The sequence below is a fragment of the Sitodiplosis mosellana genome, unplaced genomic scaffold, assembly GCF_009176505.1.
Source record: "Sitodiplosis mosellana isolate CC-2019 unplaced genomic scaffold, AAFC_SMos_1.0 Smas_scaffold_6165, whole genome shotgun sequence".
NCBI lineage: Eukaryota > Metazoa > Arthropoda > Insecta > Diptera > Cecidomyiidae > Sitodiplosis > Sitodiplosis mosellana.
This window is the reverse complement of record NW_022601406.1, coordinates 1,482,935-1,502,463: the sequence shown is the minus strand read 5'-3', so window position 1 is coordinate 1,502,463 and position 19,529 is coordinate 1,482,935. Positions and strand designations below refer to the sequence as shown.

At 37.9% G+C, this 19,529-nt stretch overlaps 1 protein-coding gene across 1 annotated transcript; it reads right to left on the bottom strand.

Annotated features, from left to right (window-relative positions):
- Positions 1–10,313: 10,313 nt before the first annotated feature.
- LOC129574691 (DNA-directed RNA polymerase II subunit RPB1) lies at positions 10,314–18,523 on the bottom strand. Its single transcript, XM_055457056.1, has 13 exons — positions 18,354–18,523; positions 17,902–18,280; positions 16,380–17,722; positions 15,377–16,277; positions 12,987–15,237; positions 12,406–12,845; positions 12,289–12,332; positions 12,096–12,158; positions 11,874–11,980; positions 11,624–11,758; positions 11,199–11,292; positions 11,035–11,099; positions 10,314–10,832 (listed from the first exon to the last, which is right to left on the bottom strand). Exons 2-13 carry the CDS (start codon positions 17,977–17,979, stop codon positions 10,735–10,737), a joined length of 5,619 nt encoding a protein of 1,872 aa, XP_055313031.1. The 5' UTR covers positions 17,980–18,280; positions 18,354–18,523; the 3' UTR covers positions 10,314–10,734.
- Between the last annotated feature and the right edge of the window lie 1,006 nt (positions 18,524–19,529).

The window sequence follows — 19,529 nt, the reverse complement described above, 5'->3', positions numbered from 1 at the left end:
CCAATTGCTATCATAGAGAATATCATCCAATCCATTATCCTGGACACCAACCGAAATGTAAATCGTAAATTGAAAGATTATTCGATATTCATGTGATACAACATGACACTATTGAATATGCAATAAAATACGTTACCTCAATATCTTGGCCAGTCTCACATATGAAGTAGAATTGAACCCATGACATCACAGCCATGCCATAGCCTGCCACGAAACCCATCTGAAAGGTAAACGAATTGTTAAAAATATTCGAGTTTTGTCTTTTTAAAGTGGATCGTGAGAGGTGAAATTGAAGCTATGAAAATAGACATTTACAGTATACTGACAAAAAATGGACATCGCAATCGAGTAAGTGAATAGAGCTGGTGTCACTAAGGTTCGCCAGTACAAGAAATCACGAAGGCACGCTACAAAGCTGTAAAAATAGACAGTGTTCGGAATTTAGACATTCTTCGAACTGAAAAGGAATCGATCAAATCTTACTCTTCATAATCGAGCAATTGTTTTGTTATATCCTTGAAGGCGAAGCGAAGCTGCAGCTCGGATACCTCCTTTCTTTCATGCGATTCGATCAGTTCCTTGAGTCGGTTCTTGATCAGCCTCGGCGATACATTTATCACATTTCCAAAAATGAGCATTGCCAATTCCATGCCGCCATAGATGATAAATCCATGAAAATATACAACGAATTGAAGTAACATATTCATTGCGTATTCAATGTTTGGGTCTTCTTCAGCGAACGGCATTTTCACTTCAATTGTCGTTGTTCTAGTTCCTTGCGTGAAATAAACGTAAACAGGCCCACCGACCGCACACGACGATCCAATGTTTAACATTATTACCTCAATACGCAATCTTTTCATACTCATATCCATTTGATCCGAGCAGATTTGATTATGCGCCGTGTGGTCATGGGTGTCATGATAAATGTAACGACCAGCAAATTTTAACAACGAATGATATTTGTCCCGATCTTTTGAGAGCGTCGCCCATACAAATGGAATATACTGGAAGTATGGATACATTAAAAAAAATAGTCCGGAATGTCAATCATATGAGTCAAAACAAAATCAAGTTTTCCTTATTTTCTTTCATTTATCTCACTTTTTATTCTTCTTCCGAAAATATGCTGCTATTATCGCTTTTTTCGTATATTCCGCCGTTATTCTAGCATTGGACTGTACATTGTACATTGTACAGACAGTGCATGGAAGATGGTGAGTTTTATTTTAAATATTTTTCGTTGAACGGTGAAAATAAGGTAATTACTTTTTGATCCATATTAATACAGGGTGGCGCACTCGAAGTGTGACTGAAACAACAGACTATAACTTTTTTGTTTTTTTTTGTGAGATTTTTCATTGCTCTCTTTAGAGCTGGTTCTAAGATTTTAATTTCAGTTCTACTGGATCGAGTTATGACTTCAAGACTGCGATTCAACGGTGGGTGTTTGGAATTCATTCTCATTCTGGCTATAGTTTTCACATTAAGATAACCTATGTTTGGTATTTTTGTGAGCCAACAGTGCCTTGTAATATACTTTAGAAATAAAAGTCCTTGGAACGCCGTTTTTTTTTCACCGAAGCATGGTTTTCTTTCGAAATGGGTTCAATTTTAGTGTTTTATGGAATCTTTTGGAACAACTATTGCCAGGTTTATATTTTTAGAGCTCCAATCTTCGTCCCAGTACCAATGACAATAAATGACTCCCTTATTTTGGAATCAGAATGGAGAAAGTGGCGAGAAAATCCAATAATTTGGGATTGTCACAGTTCTGACCTTCAAAAGGAGTTGTGCATGGGTGATAGTGGTCCAATAATGACTGGAGTTCTTTTATAATACTCTACGAACTAGAATCTAATCAGTTTTGTGGTTTGTGGTTGCACTAGCTGTATAAGCTTTCTTCCCGAAGTTTAATTTTTTCTTTCAAAACTACAACTTCCATGCAAACACGTTTAAATAAATAGTCGATGATGGCATAACTCAACCCGTTGGAACTGCAATTGAAATCTGGAAGCTGGTTCTAAGATTTTAATTATTTTCCAACATTTCTTGTCTTTAGAACAATGAAAAATCTCACAAAAAAAAAAACAAAAAAGTTATAGTCTTCTGTTTCAGTTACACTTCGAGTGCGCCACCCTGTATATTAATTAAGGAACAAATGTTTTTCGTCTAAAGATTTGATAAAAACACACACAAGCAATTCGCGCGAGAAACTGGGGAATATTTGCTCCTATACGGAATAAACATAGAACACTCTGTATTGGAGTAAACATGTGTGCGTTCACTCCAGTTCAGAGCGGTTGTTAAACTTACTAACACATGCGCAAGCTTGGTAGTCACTCAGTAGGGGAAAAAGACATATATATTAATTCCACAGCACGCTGGTTTGCACCAAACTGGAATAAACGTATTGACATTACTCCACTACTGAGTCAATAGCAAGCTTGCGCCAAGCACCGGTTCGGACATAGAAATATGCAAAATAAATATGCAAAGCATAGACGCGTGCGGACGACCGTGCGACGAACGTATCAACGGGCGATCGTGCATTGCGAGACGCACGCATAAGTGTGTGTATGAATACAGTACACAGCAAACAACGATGGCTCTGTTGATACGTTCGTCGCACGTTCGTCCGTACGAGTCTATGCTTTGCATCACTTTGCATATTTATACAGTACTAGCGGCCTCGCCTCGCTTCGCTCGGCTTCGGCGCTAGGTCGCTTCGCGACTCCCCGAAATTGAATGTTAGTCTGTATCATTTTGTATGTTCAATACTTGTTTTTTCAAAGCAAAGACGATTTTCTGGGAAAGTTGCTCCTTTTTCTGGAGTTGATTTTACACGCATTTTTTTCATATATGAATTGGTGTTGAGTCGTGTTAACATGACCATGATGGACCGAGATGGTGTCCATGTTCATCTCTGTTCCAAAACCTTTCATATGACACCCATATTGACTATTCACGGTGTTAAGTCGTGTTAACATGACCATGATGGACCGAAATGGTGTCCCTGTCCATGTTCATCTCTGTTCCAAAACCAATATTTCATTGCCATCAATCCACATTAATGTACGTTGTATCGAAAAACAATTAAAAAAATTGTTTCTTCAAACTTTTGAAAATTTAATTCGAAAATCAAAACTGATATGTGAATCTGCTATTTAAGCCGCAAGAATTCTAAAGACATATTCACCATTAAAACCAAGAATTAAAAAATCATGAAAATAAAAAAAAATAGAACACACGCACAATGAGTTTTATATATATAGATAAAACATCTAGGTAAACATATTTCTATGTCTGAACCGGTGCTTGGCTTGCGCATGTGTTAGTAAGTTTGACAACCGCTCTGAACTGGAGTGAACGCACACACGTTTACTCCAATACAGAGTGTTCTATGTTTATTCCGCAAATATTCCCCAGAAAATCGAATTGAATAATTCGTCTAAAAAAATTACGAAAATCGTCTAAAAAATGCACATATTTTTGTGTGTGGAAAAATCATCGAAGATAATAACGAAATCGTTAAGAAGAATTTGAAAATCGTCTGAAGAAATGAAAAAAATCGTAGAGAAATTGCAAAATTAATCTAAATCGTCTACTCTTAGATTACAAACAAGCTCGTCGGGCAGGACAATCCGATATCTTGCTGCCTTTGCTAAATCAAACTGATTCAAGCTGGCTTTTCAGAACAAGAAAAAGGCAAACCAAATGTATAGAGAACTCGACTGATAATGACAGTATGTAAAGTTCTCAACTATTTTTTTTTGAACACCGCTTTTTAAATTGAATTAGTTTCACCGTATCGTCTCGTGACTTAAATTTTTCCATTTTTTTATTCAAAATTAATTGTATTTAATTTAGACGTTTTTCTAATAATTTTAGATGGTTTCCTAATGAGCCTATTTATTAATATATATAATGATAAAAATGTATCATTTTTTCCCATTAAACTCACGCAACAAACGATTCCAAAGAGGCAAGTGGATGGAAGGAACTTTTTCATCTCCCCTTGCATATTGTAATAATATGCAGTATACATAACAAGCACGCCATAAGTGCCACCAACCGCAAATGAGCAGTATGAGTACCAGTGAATTGTCTGATCTTCTTCATACAATGGTATGCCGATTAGGTTGAATAATATTTTTCCAAAGCTATAGAGGTAACACCATTTCTGATTTGGAGTTTTTTTACTCCAATCAGTTCTGATGGTTAGGAGGCTTCTAAGAAATTCGAACGCCGAAAGTAGTTTCAATTTCTCACTCAAAACCATTTCTTCAAATATGGATGGAGAAACAAATCAGGAAAAATAGCTGGATTTATTGAAACGCAGGAACGGTGGTGTTCAAGTAGCTAATTTTCACTATTGATTGAATATCACATTCAGAAATCTTTGCAATTTAAATCTTGAGTTTTCACAAGGTTTAATTTTTATCACACGAAATTATTGTTTCAATACGAATTTTAATTATTTTGGGTAAATATTCTTTCAAATTTTTATTATTATTTCCGTTTAAATTGTCTATTTTGACCAAGTTATTTCCAATGTTTATGCTTTGTTCTTCAGCAAATCTGCAAGCATTTACGATTGCATTCCAATGAATACTAAACTTGTATCCATTTGTGCCGTTTTATTTGAAACTCATCACCATAATATCTTATGTATAAAACCGACCATGTCAATTATAAAGCCATATGATCGAATAAGTCTGGAATATGTTAACCCTTTGATGCACAATTTTTTGTTTTTGAATCATTTTGATATATGTTTTGTGCCACAATAAATAGAGAAAGACCTCATACTTAGATTTTTGAAAAATTGCGTATTTGTCGAGAAAATCGGAAAAGAGTCAAAAGTGTCAAATCACTATAAAAGCTTGAAAAAATTAAATTTCATAAAACTAATGATGCAGAAAGTTAAATTGATGTGTTTTGGTCCTACGAGTCCTAATTTGACAATTGAAAAGAATGAACAAACCCACAAGATAAGAGGAGGAAAAATGTGGAATTCTGCTATAATTTCGCATTTTTTTTACAGCAGTACATGAACAAAAAAACTTTCCATTTAGCCAGCCGATTGTAGCCTGTAAAGTATAAAATGAAAGCTAGTTCATTTCCCTACATTTGTTTCCAAACAAGAATGTAAAAATATTCAGTGGTTTCATAGCTATAGCGTCTGGCGTATCTGGTTACTTTAGGAACCGAAATGTGATAAAGGGTTAAATTGCATAAGAAAATATCAAACTAAATCAAATTATAGCTGAAAAATCAATAGAAGAAATGATATTGAAAATTTCCCATCGAAATCGGGTGTAAATAAAATAAGTATGATTACATATGTGTCGCTGAGCATAAAAAAGTGAACACAGATCTGATCCAGAAAGAACGAAGCATGAAAAAGTATATTCTAGAATAAACTATGTCTGAAACAGATCTGTGTTCCCATTTTTATGATCAGCGACACATATATGAACGTAACAATTATTCTTGTTTACGCTGTCATTGGTGTGATTGGTGGGTGCATTTGATACATACGCCGATAATGACAATTGATGTAGGCAATGAAATGGTTCACAACTTTCTTCGCGGCATAAGCGATAATCGATTGTCCATGGAAAATGTGTCATCAAATTATGTGAAATTGTGCAAATGTCACATGATTCCGCAGCATTGTGTAGCCATTCCGTTTCAAAGCCACACCACAATTTTGAAATTCGCGTTCAATGAATTCCTCAAATCCATCAAATCAATTAGTGAAAACATTTGATTCATAATTTAGTGGATAATTCTTTTTCACCGAAACCGAATGTTCAGTTTCCCATGTGAAAGCGATACGTCGATGAAATGCATGAACAATGTCCATTGAACATTGTGAAAATGTAGACGTGGCGATGCAAGATGCAAATATTCTACGGTCGAGTAAATAACTTTTCAAGTTGAAGTATGAAAACTCCTGAATGGATGAATGGATGATGCCTGTGCACAAAATATGTTCATGCGGAAAGAGGGAGATAATGTGAGAGAGAATTTTCAAATGTTCAATTTTTTTGCCTTTTTACTGACCAAATTACCAGTTTATATTAATCATGAGCACAATTCTCATCGTCAGAATTTATTTTGATATTTTGGACCAGTTCGGACCAGTTTTTTGGACCAGTTTTAGTGCCAAAGTTCTTCTATTTTCTCACTTATCCCGTGTACCAATTTCCATCGAAATCGGACCACTTTAATTTTTTGTGATTTTTGGCATTTTTGCCCCATAACTCCGTAAACTTCCCAAAGCACCCCTAGATTTTTTTTCAAAATAAGTGTTTTTTTGGGGCAAGCTATCACTTGATAAACTAGAATCACCTTTTTCTGGCAAAAAAGCACGGTACGGGCCTGATTGATTAGCTCCAGTTTGACATTAGTAAATCAAAGCGATTGAATACTTCAATAGACGATTCAAAACCAATCTCATTCTCAACATCAACCACAAAAGTGATGCCAACAACGATTCCGATGTCACAGAAATGTTGGCTTCGATTGCCAACGATAGCAAGAAATGATAAAAAATACCAACATACGATAGCTACAAAATGGCCTCAGACATTCAAGTGCTGACATCCCAATAATTGAGAGATATAGTGCGATAGGAAAAATTGTACGAATCACTGCATATGTTTTTAAAGCGATACCGATATTAATGAATGCCTTGAAGAAGGGCACGAAGAAACTCGAAATCAAAACGAGCGAAATACTTGGATCACTCACACCCAAGCTATTGACTGAAGCGACGAACTATTGGATAAAGTACACGCAACACAAGTACTTTAGTGCCGAATTGGAAGCCTTAAAGCGAGAATATGGCATCAAATCAACAAGCAATTTGTTGCGAGTGAACGCTTTTCTAGATGCGGAAGGGATCATGCGAGCGAAAGGGCTGTTGTGGTTAAGTTGCTATGTAAAATGAAATGTATGTAAAGCCGACTAGGCGCACACCTGCATACGTATTCGTATGCAGTAGTGTGCGCTCGGCGACTAGAGAACGCCAAAATAAATCGTTGCACGCGTATGTCACACATACGCGATGCATACGGTTTGGCACCGCATTATAATTCAAGTTGAATAAACCATTTTAGTCTTTATTTTACATTCCTACACTTCGTGTATTACTAAAATGGCGTTGCGTCAGCTCTGAATCTCATCCTAACCACTTGAGTCAAACAGTGAAATTAAAACATCAAATAATAAAAGGTTGCGCAAAGTGAGGAAAGTGAATAGGGCTCAAAGTGATAGAAGCGATGGTGAAAAAAAACATTCGATAAATTGGAAGCTGGAATCACGGACTTTGAAGTTGGAAATTGATTTAGCCACTGCGGCCATCAATTCAACCTGCTCGTGATAAATATTTTACAAACCAGCAGACATGGAACATCATCCCAAATCGAACACAATGGGCTCAGCAAGATATATCATCGTTGGCCCTGGTATTCACAAAATTAGACGAAAAAAAATTAAGAGAATAATACACGAATACACAAAGACCAAATCGCATCGCAAACTGACAATCAGTAAAAACTAAAACCGAAGCAAAACAACGAGGGAATGCAGCAAATGAGTGAAATTGACACGCGCAAGTTAAACGAACAAAGAACAGCCAATTGTGCAAAATTGAATTTGACACCAAAGCAGCAGCAAATATGCATATGACGTGAATATTGTACAATTTTACAAACGACTGGAGGGAAGTAAAAAAAAACCAAACTCGAGAGCGGCGTAGTGAGAGAACTTACATCAACACAATCCCAGAACGAGCCGCGAGCCGTTAAATTGTGAAATAAATTGAGTAGTTTCATTTATTGAAATACATCAGCGAATCAAACGGGTTGGAGTCCAAGTAAATTCCATTTCCATAACTTCGTACAAAAAACAAAATATTGAATTGAATTGAATTTTGATTCTATAAATGCTGAATGTTCAATAATTTCTTTAACGCTTGCACCTTTTTATGTCATTATTATTTGCATTCATGTTCTTGTATTCCTCTTACTTCGTTCTAAAATTTTGGTCACACACATAAATTAAAAAAAAACATAATAAGTCAGGGTAAAACAAATGAAATAAATCATATCTGAGTGTGAACCTTCAAATTTAGTTTGAATTAAAAATTTTGAATTTGAAAGTTACTAAAAACAAACATTGATTGACGAACTTAAATGTCACATATGATGAAAAACATCCAATTATTCTACCAGCGAAATCAACTTTGACACTGCGGTTGTTAGAGGAAGCTCACAAAGAAATGCTTCACGGTAACATACAATTAATGTTACATTATATCCGAACGAAATATTGGATAATTGGAGCGCGAAAAGCGTCGGCCAATATAGCCAAAGGTTGTGTAGAATATCGAAGATATGCGAATATAGAGCGAACTCAGTTAATGAGTTATTTACCCGAAGTGCGATTGTCAAATTCTAGACCATTCACCAACTGTGGTGTTGATTACTTTGGGCCAATTCAAGTGCAGCGATATGAAGAACGATGCAAATCGATTGACACAGGCTATGGAGCTGTGTTTGTGTGTTTATCAACGAAAATGGTTCATATTGGGTGTGTTTCAAATCTCACAACCGAACGATTCATATGAGCACTAGCGAGATTATCATCGATTTATCAAATGCCGAAGAAAATGGAAAGCGATAATGGAAAAACATTTATTGGAGCGAAAAATGAATTGTGCAATGTTGTTGAAAACTTGGAAATCTGACGAAATAAGCGATTGGTTGAATGGCAAAGGAGTCCAATGGAAATTCATAACACCAAGGGCACTTCATCACGGGGGAATGTGGGAGTCGGCCGTAAAATTAGCGAAATATTATATGAAGCGACTGTTGTGCGATCAAATTCTCACGTTCGAGCGATATCAAACATTGTTTGCAAAAATCACAGCAGTCTTGAACAGCCGTCCACTTGTACCATTGTCAGTCGAACCGAGCGATTTAAATTATTTAACACCGGCTCACGCGGTCACTGGAGAAAGAACGATCCAACCATTATCAATGGACTTGAGCGATATACCAATGAATCGTGTCAAACAACAATGAATTCTCGACAAAATCCAACAAGATTTTTGGAATGTTTGGCGAACGGAATACGTCAGCACTCTACAAACGCGATATAAATGGAATAAAGCCGAATCAAATCTCAAAGTGGGCGATTTGGTAATTCTAAAGTTGGACAATTCACCACCTGGAGTGTGGCCAGTAGCGCGAATAATCGAAACATATCCTGGATCTGATGGTTTAGTGCGAACAGTTAAGATGAAAACCACATCGAGCGAATTGATGCGACCAATAACAAAATTGGTGCGATTACATCCAGAAGAAGCGAATGATACGAACACAGTGAACGATCCGAAAATACATCTTACCTACCTCGATTATACAGTCTACGAATGATGCGATTATACAGTCTACAACCGAATAAAGGATGAATGGAATTATATGAAATTAGTATTAAATGAATTGTAATTTATTCCGATTGAATTTATTGTATCTATTTATGTTTCCTTCACTCCGTTCATGGGGCGGGAGCAGCGTTTGTTTAAGATATCTATTTTAGATAAGATATTAAGATAAGATAGATAGTATCTATTATCTTATCTAGATAATTTTTCAAAAATGTTGAAAATCTCATCTATTATCTCTGATGATATTTAGTCATTCGACTATTCAGAACAATGTCAATTCAGGATTGGTGAAATTGTTGGAGCGTTGGATCATTGGTTGAACTGATTTGGATTTGTCCATCAATATTATCCATCGATTTTCATTCACCATTCACCATTCATAACTATTTACCAATTCATTTTCAAACATATTTTTTTCTATTCAATTTATCAAACGTTTATTAAGTTTTTGCTATAGCTAAGCTCCATTCGAAACCGTGACAAAAACCAGATGTATGTCAAATTTTAGCTAGAATAAAATGAAAAAAAGGCCAACAAAACACTTTGACCTGTCTACTTTGTATGAAAATTGTCAAGATTTGGTAATAGCTATTGGGTTTTATAAAACCAGAAGTGGCAAAATGGATGCTTTGTAGCGCTGCACTTGGTCAAATCCGTCTGGTTGTGACTTTGATTTCAATCCGCAATGCAAACTCTTGACGAAATGTATCGAAGAGCTGATCCACGAATGAATGAAATTTGTCAACAGAATTTAGGAATTTATTTCCTTTTCCATCCTTACTGGCCATGTCTGAGGTAGGTATTCTTAATCGGACGGTGATAAAACTAAACTTTAAAATCATGAACGTAATTTTTCCTTATCATATTCTTCTGGTTTTTTTTTATTCTTTTTTTGCTTCAAACGCTGAAATAACATAGTAACATTTTTAAAAAGGTCTTCTTGTGTGCTTCCGCTGGGTAGTTTTTCATCTGATAACCAATAATCGATAAAGAAGTTGCTCATATTCATTCTTTCTCATTTCATATTCTTTTGAATAACTTAATCTATACTCTTTAAAAAGATTCTATTTTTCTGGTGAAAAATTGGCAACATTCTAAATTGAATATTAAAACCAATTTTTGTTTCTGATGATTTTATTTTTTGTTGCTTCTTTTTCTTGTGTGCACTTTTGCTGGCTACAATTTCTATTTGTATTGCCATTTATTTCAATTTTATTTGATTCAATCAACAATTTTCACTAACAATGGCTTCGAATCAGCCTGAAATGTGTTTATGGACTTGTTGGGCTGTAGGTATTTGTTGGGCTGGTCGGTGTGTATGGTGTATTTTGAGACATTGCCGATGGACTATAGCCAGTACTGCTAGAACCTGGAATAATAGACAACATTTTGCATTTAGTATTTACTCTATTTGGAAAAATATAGACAAGAACATTGATCGTGGTCGATCAGTGATTGTATGAATCTCAATCGGAAAAACGTTTAATTGAACCATTTTTTGCGATTGAAACACCAGTTGCGATTCATAACTAATGATAAATGTAAGGGAAAAATCATGTAAAAAAATTTACCTGGAGTATTTGTAGCTGGAGAGAAGTAATTTGGACTAGTTGGTGAGTAATTCGGCGAAGTTGGGCTGTAATTGAAAATGAATTCGGTTAGAAAAACATGGTCAGTAGATCGTCGAATGATATGGCTATGATTTCAATGCGAAGAGGTCATTTTTAGCTCTTACCTATAGTTTGGACTGGATGGAGAATACCGCGGCGATGATGGGCTGTAGTTAGAAGGACTGGCAGGCGAATAAGTTGGTGAAGCTGGACTATAACCTACAAATTAAACAAAAAATTGTTAGAACATTTACTAAGAAATTAATATTACATTTTAAAATATCCTTAATGAATGATGAATCTTATCAAAATTAATGATGAAACACATTAGAAGATTCTCATAAAAACTGTCATCAAAATATTGTTTCAATCGAAATATAGATTTGAGTCAAATTTCATGTGACAAACCAAAATATTTCAGCTTTGTGCTCAAATAAGAAACCTCCATTTCGTTTCTTCTTCACACAGAACATTTTAATCAATGAAAACCCTATTTTGATTAAAAAATGTACTAAAACCGTTGTGAGCATATCAATTGATCTGTATTTACCTGGAGATGATGGAAGATAGTTGGGTGAAGCAGGCACATACGATGGTGTTGCAGGCGTATAATTGGGACTTGTTGGCGAATATGACAATGTGTTTTGTGACATTGCTGATGGGCTGTAGCCAGTGCTGCCAGATCCTGTAAAATTGATTTAAAATAATCATTAGTTTAGGTTCTGACATTCGTCTCGATCGATTCGAATGTAGACGATTTTCTATCATAGCGATTGTTTAGAGCGAGTGTCGTCATTTACCTGGAGTGTTTGTTGCAGGTGAAAAGTAGTTCGGTGACGTCGGCGAATAGTTTGGTGACGTCGGGCTGTAGCTTGGACTCGATGGCGAGTAGCTTGGCGACGAGGGACTGTAAAATTGCGAATGGCATTGTGTTAATTTTGGAGAAATAAATCAATAGAATCAATTGGATAAACCAATGAGTTAAAATAAACGATTTCAAAATAAATTTGAGTGTATTTTACCTGTATGATGGAGATGAAGGGCTGTATGAAGGGCTCGTCGGAGAATAACGTGGAGACGTTGGACTGAAATAAGTAAATTAAAGATTTGTTATTATTTTCAAAGGTATTACGAAGTTTTGTATGAATATATGACAACGAATTTTCTTCCAAAAAAACATTTTTCATAAAAAGAAAGATTCAAAAGAATCGTTACCTGTAGCTCGGCGATGTGGGACTGTACGATGGCGATGTCGGTGTCTAAAGAATAAAAATGAAAATGAAAATGAAAATTGAATATCGGTTTTTGTATGAATTTTGCCATGAAACTTACGTATTGTTGCGGTGATAGCGGTGAGTATGAGCTTTGTTGATTGAATGATGGGCTCATCGAAGGATGTGAGCTGACCGAGTACGAATTCATGGAAGCTGGTGAATATGTTGGGCTCACTGGCGAATAGTGGTGTGGTGAAGCCGGATTTGGGCTTGTCAACGAATAACTTGGACTGGCCGAACCATATGCCGGTGATGTTGGTGAATAGTTCGGGCTGTTTGGTGAATAATTCGATATCGATCCAGGCGATTGATAGTTTGGACTCGATGGCGAATAAGCTGGCGATGCACTTGGTGAATTGTATCCGTATGGTGACATAGCTGGATTGCTTGGGGAGCCGGGCGATCCGATATGTGATGGTGACCATCCAGGCGACAGGCCAGATGCATCTGATGCACCAGACGGTGAAAAACTTGGACCACCAGGAGTCATACCACTTGCTGTAAGATGCAAACAAGATGCGATTTAGTTGAGTCTCATTTTAATCGAAATTTTGAAAGGCGATCTTATTGAAAGCACAAGGCCAATGAATTCAGAAGAATTAAGAAGAATTATCAAATGAAAAGAGTTTGAAAACCTACTTGGTCCCATCGGCGATGCTTCCGGATGTGATGGTGTTTGTGTGAGCCATGGTGTTCTTCCCGGGCTTAAAGTCGATGGCGTAGCTGCGCCAAAGAACATGCCAGTAGCGCCGAATGGTCCAGGTCCCATGGTGCTTTGAATTTCAATACCAAACTTGCACTTTTCGGCATCCAAGAGTAAATCGAAACATCCGGTGCCCATTTTTGGCAATTGTCCCATGATAATATTTTCCGACACACCTCTCATTGGATCGTTTTCAGCGTGTGACGCGGCATCCATGAGCACATCAACCGTTTCTTCGAATGAGCATCTCATCAGTGCACCAGTATCTTGTCGATTGATACCGTGACGTGTGATGGCCATCAAATGGCCCTTAGCCGTCATCACATCGCACAACAAGGCTAAATGCCGATAGTTGACGTACAATCCGTAGAATTGCAACACGGCATTCATTTCTTTTTCAACGGATTTTCGCACCGCTTCGATTCCAAGCACTTGGAAAATCTCACAAATATCGTTACTGTACGTACGAACCGGATCCACATCACGTTCGCTCAATACTTTCATCATTGAAGTACCGTCCGTTTCCAATAGCCATTCGCCAATGGCCTTGAATTCACCGGTTTCAGTGATTGAAATCCGTTTCTTACTGTCTGTTTGTGGCAAATGCATGTACACTTTGCTAATGGCTTCGATACCTTGCAGTGTCATATCGGACAACATGTTCGCTTCAATGCAACGCAAGAACATATCGTCTTCCATTTTATCAACGGTGTCCTCTTCATTGTCTTGGAATTTACTGTCTTCACTGTTCATGATACGAATACGTAGTACCAATTTGTCAGCGTTATCATCATTGAAGATACAATTCAAATCCTCACCAAAACCGGCATTAATCTTCTCCGCAATCTGTTCCATGGTCAATTTCTTATCAGTCATACGTTTGCGATCCAATTCAATACGCAACAGCCATGGTGAAATTCGTGTTGGATCGAAATCCGGCATTTCATAGTAAACGTTAACGAATTCTTGATCTTCGGCGATAACAGTTCGTTGTGGATCGGGATCATAGTAGATGGCCGTGTTTGCGGTGACCTTACGCAAAGTGGTGTGTTCCAAGCGACACAGTACATTTTTGGCTTTTTCAGCATCACGTGCAGCACCGCCGGTCAAGAAAACGGTCAACGATGGAGCTTTCGGTTTCTTTGAAATGTTGATAATTTCCTTTAAACGAGGCACACCCAGTGTTACGTTCTTCGATGACACACCAGCAAAATGGAAAGTGTTCAGTGTCATCTGAGTGGCCGGTTCACCGAGTGACTGAGCGGCCAAAGCGCCAACCATTTCACCTGGGTTGGCTTGAGCCTGTTGGAAACGTGATTCAATTTCACCCACCAACCATTCAAACGCTTCGCTGGTCAAACGATGATCTTCGGCCACATATTTGGTGCACAGCGTTGAACGCACCAAACACTGGAACAGCAATGTTGCATTTTCATTGGCTTGCTTCGAAATTCGATCGTTACCCGCTACAATTACACATTTTTGTAGCAATTCTTTGACACCATTGATCACTTTGATTGGACTCAAATCGGTTGGCACACGTTTGTTAATGTGGAAAATCTTCTGTACATTCCAAATCATACGCTGTAAATTGCATGGCAATACGACTTTTGATTCACCACTTGGGAAAATCTGACGCAATGCCTCACGATCACGGCACAATTGATCCCATTCACCTTCCAGCTCTTGGATTACGAAACCCGATTCCGTCAATTCTTTTACAACATCCTCATTGAAAATGCGTCGCAAGTAACGTTCATTGGACATATCGAATTTGAAACGTTTCTCAAATGTTTTGTGCGACAATTTAATCGTCGGCAAACTTTGGAATTCGACCGTTTCACCGCACAGACCATCCTCACCGTACCGCAATTGAATCAATTGTCCAACCGAATTACGAACGGTTCCATCGTAGTTTACCATCACCGACTCCATAGCTTTGATCAAACGACGTTGGATATAACCAGTTTCGGCGGTTTTTACAGCAGTATCGATAAGACCTTCACGACCTCCCATAGCGTGGAAATAGAATTCAGACGGTGTCAAACCGGCCAGATATGAATTTTCAACGAAACCTCTTGAATCCGGACCGTAATCGTCTTTAATGAAATGTGGCAACGTTCGCTTACGGAACCCGAACGGAATACGTTTACCTTCAACGTTTTGTTGACCTACACAAGCAATAACCTATTGGAATTGGATTGAATGACAATTGAATCCATTATTAATTTTGTTTTGGGATTGTTTGTCATCGGTCAAATAAAAACTTTCAATAATCAATAGAAAAATGTCCATAATCTAAATAAAAATGGTTCACAAAACTCACTTGAGAAATGTTGATGTTGGAACCTTTTGAACCCGAAACGACCATAGCCTTTAGATTATTGTATTCAGTCAATGATTTCTTCGCAGAGCCACCAGTTTTATCACGAGCATCGTTCAAAATACGATTTACTTGATTTTCGAAAGTCTGACGCAACGTATTACCGGGTGTGGGTTCCAATTCCATGTTGTGAGCCTTTTGAATAACGCCAATGACATCTTCTTTGGCTTTCCTAATGGACTGTTGAATTTCGTGATATGTCTGCGGATCAGCAATTGTGTCACCAATACCCATACTGTGACCTTCCAACAGCAACCAATTGTTAACCGTTGTCTGAATATTACCGTAGAATCGACCGGCTATCTCGTGGCCCAATTCAAGGAACACAATGTGCAACAGTGAACCAGCCGATGTTCCCAGTGTTTTCTTACATAAAATGCCCATAATCAATTCACTGTGTTCGACCATGACCTTTGTGTCACCGGGCGAGATCCATTTGTATGGCCCGTCATCCTCTTCGTCTGGATGTGTTGAATGGGTTCGAATCAGGTTCACATTGCCGGGAATAATGAGGGTGAACAATTGCTTTCCGGTCCATAGTGGCTTTGGTTTTAAAATACATGGTTGTGGCATTTTACCGTCCCAAGTTGGCAAAAACATGAGCAAATTCATCATTTGCTCCTTCTCAATGAAAACATCACGTTTGGTCATTTTTCGTACTGCGGTCAATGTATCTTGCACAATACCCATAACCGGTTTGTTTGCTTGCGGTGTGATAATTTGGCGCGGTGTTATGTGAATATTTTCCACTTCGGCACGCGTTTCCATCGATTGTGGCACGTGCAAGTTCATTTCGTCACCGTCGAAATCGGCATTGTAAGGCGATGTACAACTGAGGTTCATTCTGAAATTGGCATCGCAATAAAGAAATTAGAATCGTTTCTTTGTTGTTTTTTTTTTCTTGTTTGCACTTTAAATTGAAATGATAACGAAAATGAATGCTTACCGAAAGGTTGACCAAGGCAACACTTTGACTCTGTGACCCATCATACTCATCTTGTGCAGCGTTGGTTGTCGATTGAAAATGACCAAATCATCGTCGCGCAAATGTCGTTCAACTTTGTAGCCCCATTGCAAATGCAAATCACTGGGTTTCGGATGGAATCTTAAATCGATACGTTCACCATTGTCACGAACGATATATTTGGCGCCGGGATATTGTGAATGTCCACGCTTAACCAGCTCTTGCATGCGATCGATGTTGAATGGTGTGACGAGTTCGGGGAACGTTAAATTTTGTGCAATCGAACGTGGAACGCCGACTTGATCGATACGCAAATTTGGATCAGGTGTGATGACCGTACGTGCGGAGAAATCGACACGTTTTCCCATCAAATTACCACGAATACGACCTTCTTTACCTTTGAGCCGAGCCTTGACCGCTTTTAATGGTTTGCCGGATTTTTGTGTTGCACGCGGCATACCGGGCATATCATTGTCTGTGAATGTGGCCACATGAAATTGTAGCATTTTAATATTTTCGGCGATAACATGGGCGGCCGCACCAATCGCTTCGTTCTTTTTCAGTTCATTGTTTGCTTTGATAATGTCGGCCAGTTTGTGCGTTAAATCGTCTTGATTTTTAGCCGAACCGAACATAACAACGGCTGGTCGTACCGACAACGGTGGCACCGGCATCACGGTGACAATCATCCAATCGGGCCGCGCATATTTCGGATCCATACCAAGTATGTAACATTCTTCGTCGGTGATATGCTTGAAAATTTCCCACACCCGTTCGGCTGTCACCACAATCTTTTTCTCCTGTGAATTTTCATTGACATTTTTCCATTCGGCGGTTAATTCCAATCCGCTTCGTTTAATTGACGGTTGATAATGACCGCAACCGCCATGACCTTGTTTCTTTGTTGGATCAGCTTGGGCAGCGTCTTTTGCCAAATCCATATCTTCACCACCCTCACAAATCTTTTTACCTTTACACAAATCATACACATATGTCAAACGTTTACGTGGTTGTCCTTTTGTTTTCATAACAACTTCTTTGATTTTCGGATTCGTTGAGCTAACCAGCATTTTCGAACAGTAGAAGCACACGCAGCGCAGAATTTTCATGGTTTTTGTCAAGAAGCCGACGTGGTAAACGGGTTTGCATAATTCAATGTGACCAAAGTGGCCGGGACATTCAGTCATATTGCCGGCACAAGTTTGACATCGGGATGTACGTTCGATCACACCTTGACGCGGATCCATTAAACCGCCAAGCTTTGGTCGACCACCTTCCATCGTCTCGGGATACTGAATTCCACCTTCCGTAACTGACATACGACGCTAAAATACAAATGATGTAAAGCAAATAGTTTTTTTTCTTTCTTTTCAAACTAAGCCATAAGAGAACCATGTAAAAAATGAAGAAAATTGCCACAACCAAAGAGTTTTCCCATTTCTATGTCCATAAAAACCAAAACATTTTGATTTCGCAATATTATGAAATTCCTTTTTGTACTTACGATTTCATCGGGTGATAGAATACCGAATTGCACACGCTTCACCGTGCGCAACGTTGCCTTGGAGTCACTCATAGCCATTTTGGTACGATATTTTTTTGTGAATTAATTTGTCTCGGTCCTCAACAACAATAACAACAACAACAAAAAAATAAAAAAATAAACGCACAAAAAATGAGAATCACGCGGATGGTCTTTGCCGCCACTCACAATGACACACTGTGTAACTGTTTTTCTCGTTTTTTACTTTTGTTCGATTCGCCTGTTTTGTGTGAAAATCAAAATTGACAGAAGATACACTGAATGTATGCAGTTTTTTTTTGTACTGCCACTTAAACTACTACTGAGATGAGAGATGGTCAGTTCCTCTATCGTTTTCCACCTGCAAATTTGTCGAGGAAAAAATATGCCATTGAACCAATGTTTATGTTTTTCGCATTGTGCTCGTCAAATACCTTCGATTAAATCCAATTTGTGTTGAAAATAGCGGCAAAATTATGAAAAATTCACAAAAATTATCGAGACAAGAATTCTAAAGCGTCACTGTTTCGACACATTGTATGAATCGAATAGCCGTCGGTTTTTCGATGTCAAGTTGGCATCACTTGCATGGCCCGACTGAGATATAGATTTGAACATTGTGTTGACACTTCAAATGGAATCAAGCAACGCCATCTATCGTCACATTTTGAATGGTGGATAAATGATTTCTTTAAATGTTTTTACTCGTGAATTTCATGAGAATTCGTTTAAAATACGAAAACAAAAGAACAAAAATCGATTGAATTTATGGGTAATTTTTTAGAATGATTGAACTTAATTGGAAACTGAATTTAATTGTGAAATAAATTTTATTCGTAACCGAAATTAAATTCTTTGAACGCATTTCGGTTTTTTCGTCTTCAAAAGCTAAAAGCCTTAATAAAAGGTATAAATTAAAATACTGAAGGCAGTCATATGATATCATTGACGATTAAAAGTGAGTGTTTCCCTTCATCAGTTGCTATATATGTGGAGCATGCTAAATGGGCGAACATATGATAATTTTTTTTCCGCTGCGTCAAGAATACTCCGCTTAGTCAGCATTCCAAGTTGAAGCATTGATTGTTTTGTTTCATGTTTTGAGTGGTTTTAATTTGCCCATCGAGACAACTGAGTCGGCAAAATTGTTGCGAGAAAATTATGTGTCGACCGAAAGAGAGAGAGAGAGAGAGAGAGAGAGAGAGAGAGAGAGTGAAAAATGGCACAAAGATAAAAAACATGCATACAACGGGTGTGAATTGCGATTATATGTCTGGGTGTTGGTGAGTGGATAGTATCCTGTTTATATGAACGAACAAGAGAGACGGAGTTGAATTGGTCTCTTCGTGGGAAGAAAAAAAACAGTTCCCGTTCTCACTTCCGAATATTTCTCTGAAGCACACCGTGGAAATGTCGCGTGCGCTCTCTCACAGTTTTGCGAGAGAGCATGTGAGAGCGGAACTCTCTGGCAGTGGGGTTGGCCGCACACAAACATTGCAATCCCAAAACAACACTCACATAACGCATAAACCGATTTTCGTATTCTAACAACAACAACAGCCAGCAACGCGCTGTCGACAGCCATAAATCTGTAAGAAGAGAGAGAGAAA

Excerpts from the sequence above, each read along its gene's own strand:
- LOC129574691 (XM_055457056.1), bottom strand. The coding sequence starts at position 17,979 with ATGGCTATGAGTGACTCCAAGGCAACGTTGCGCACGGTGAAGCGTGTG. Across the intron at positions 16,278-16,379 it reads TTGCCTTGGTCAACCTTTCG|AATGAACCTCAGTTGTACAT; the intron begins GTAAGCATTCAT and ends TGCCAATTTCAG. Across the intron at positions 11,100-11,198 it reads CCATCCAGTCCAAACTATAG|CCCAACTTCGCCGAATTACT; the intron begins GTAAGAGCTAAA and ends TTTCAATTACAG.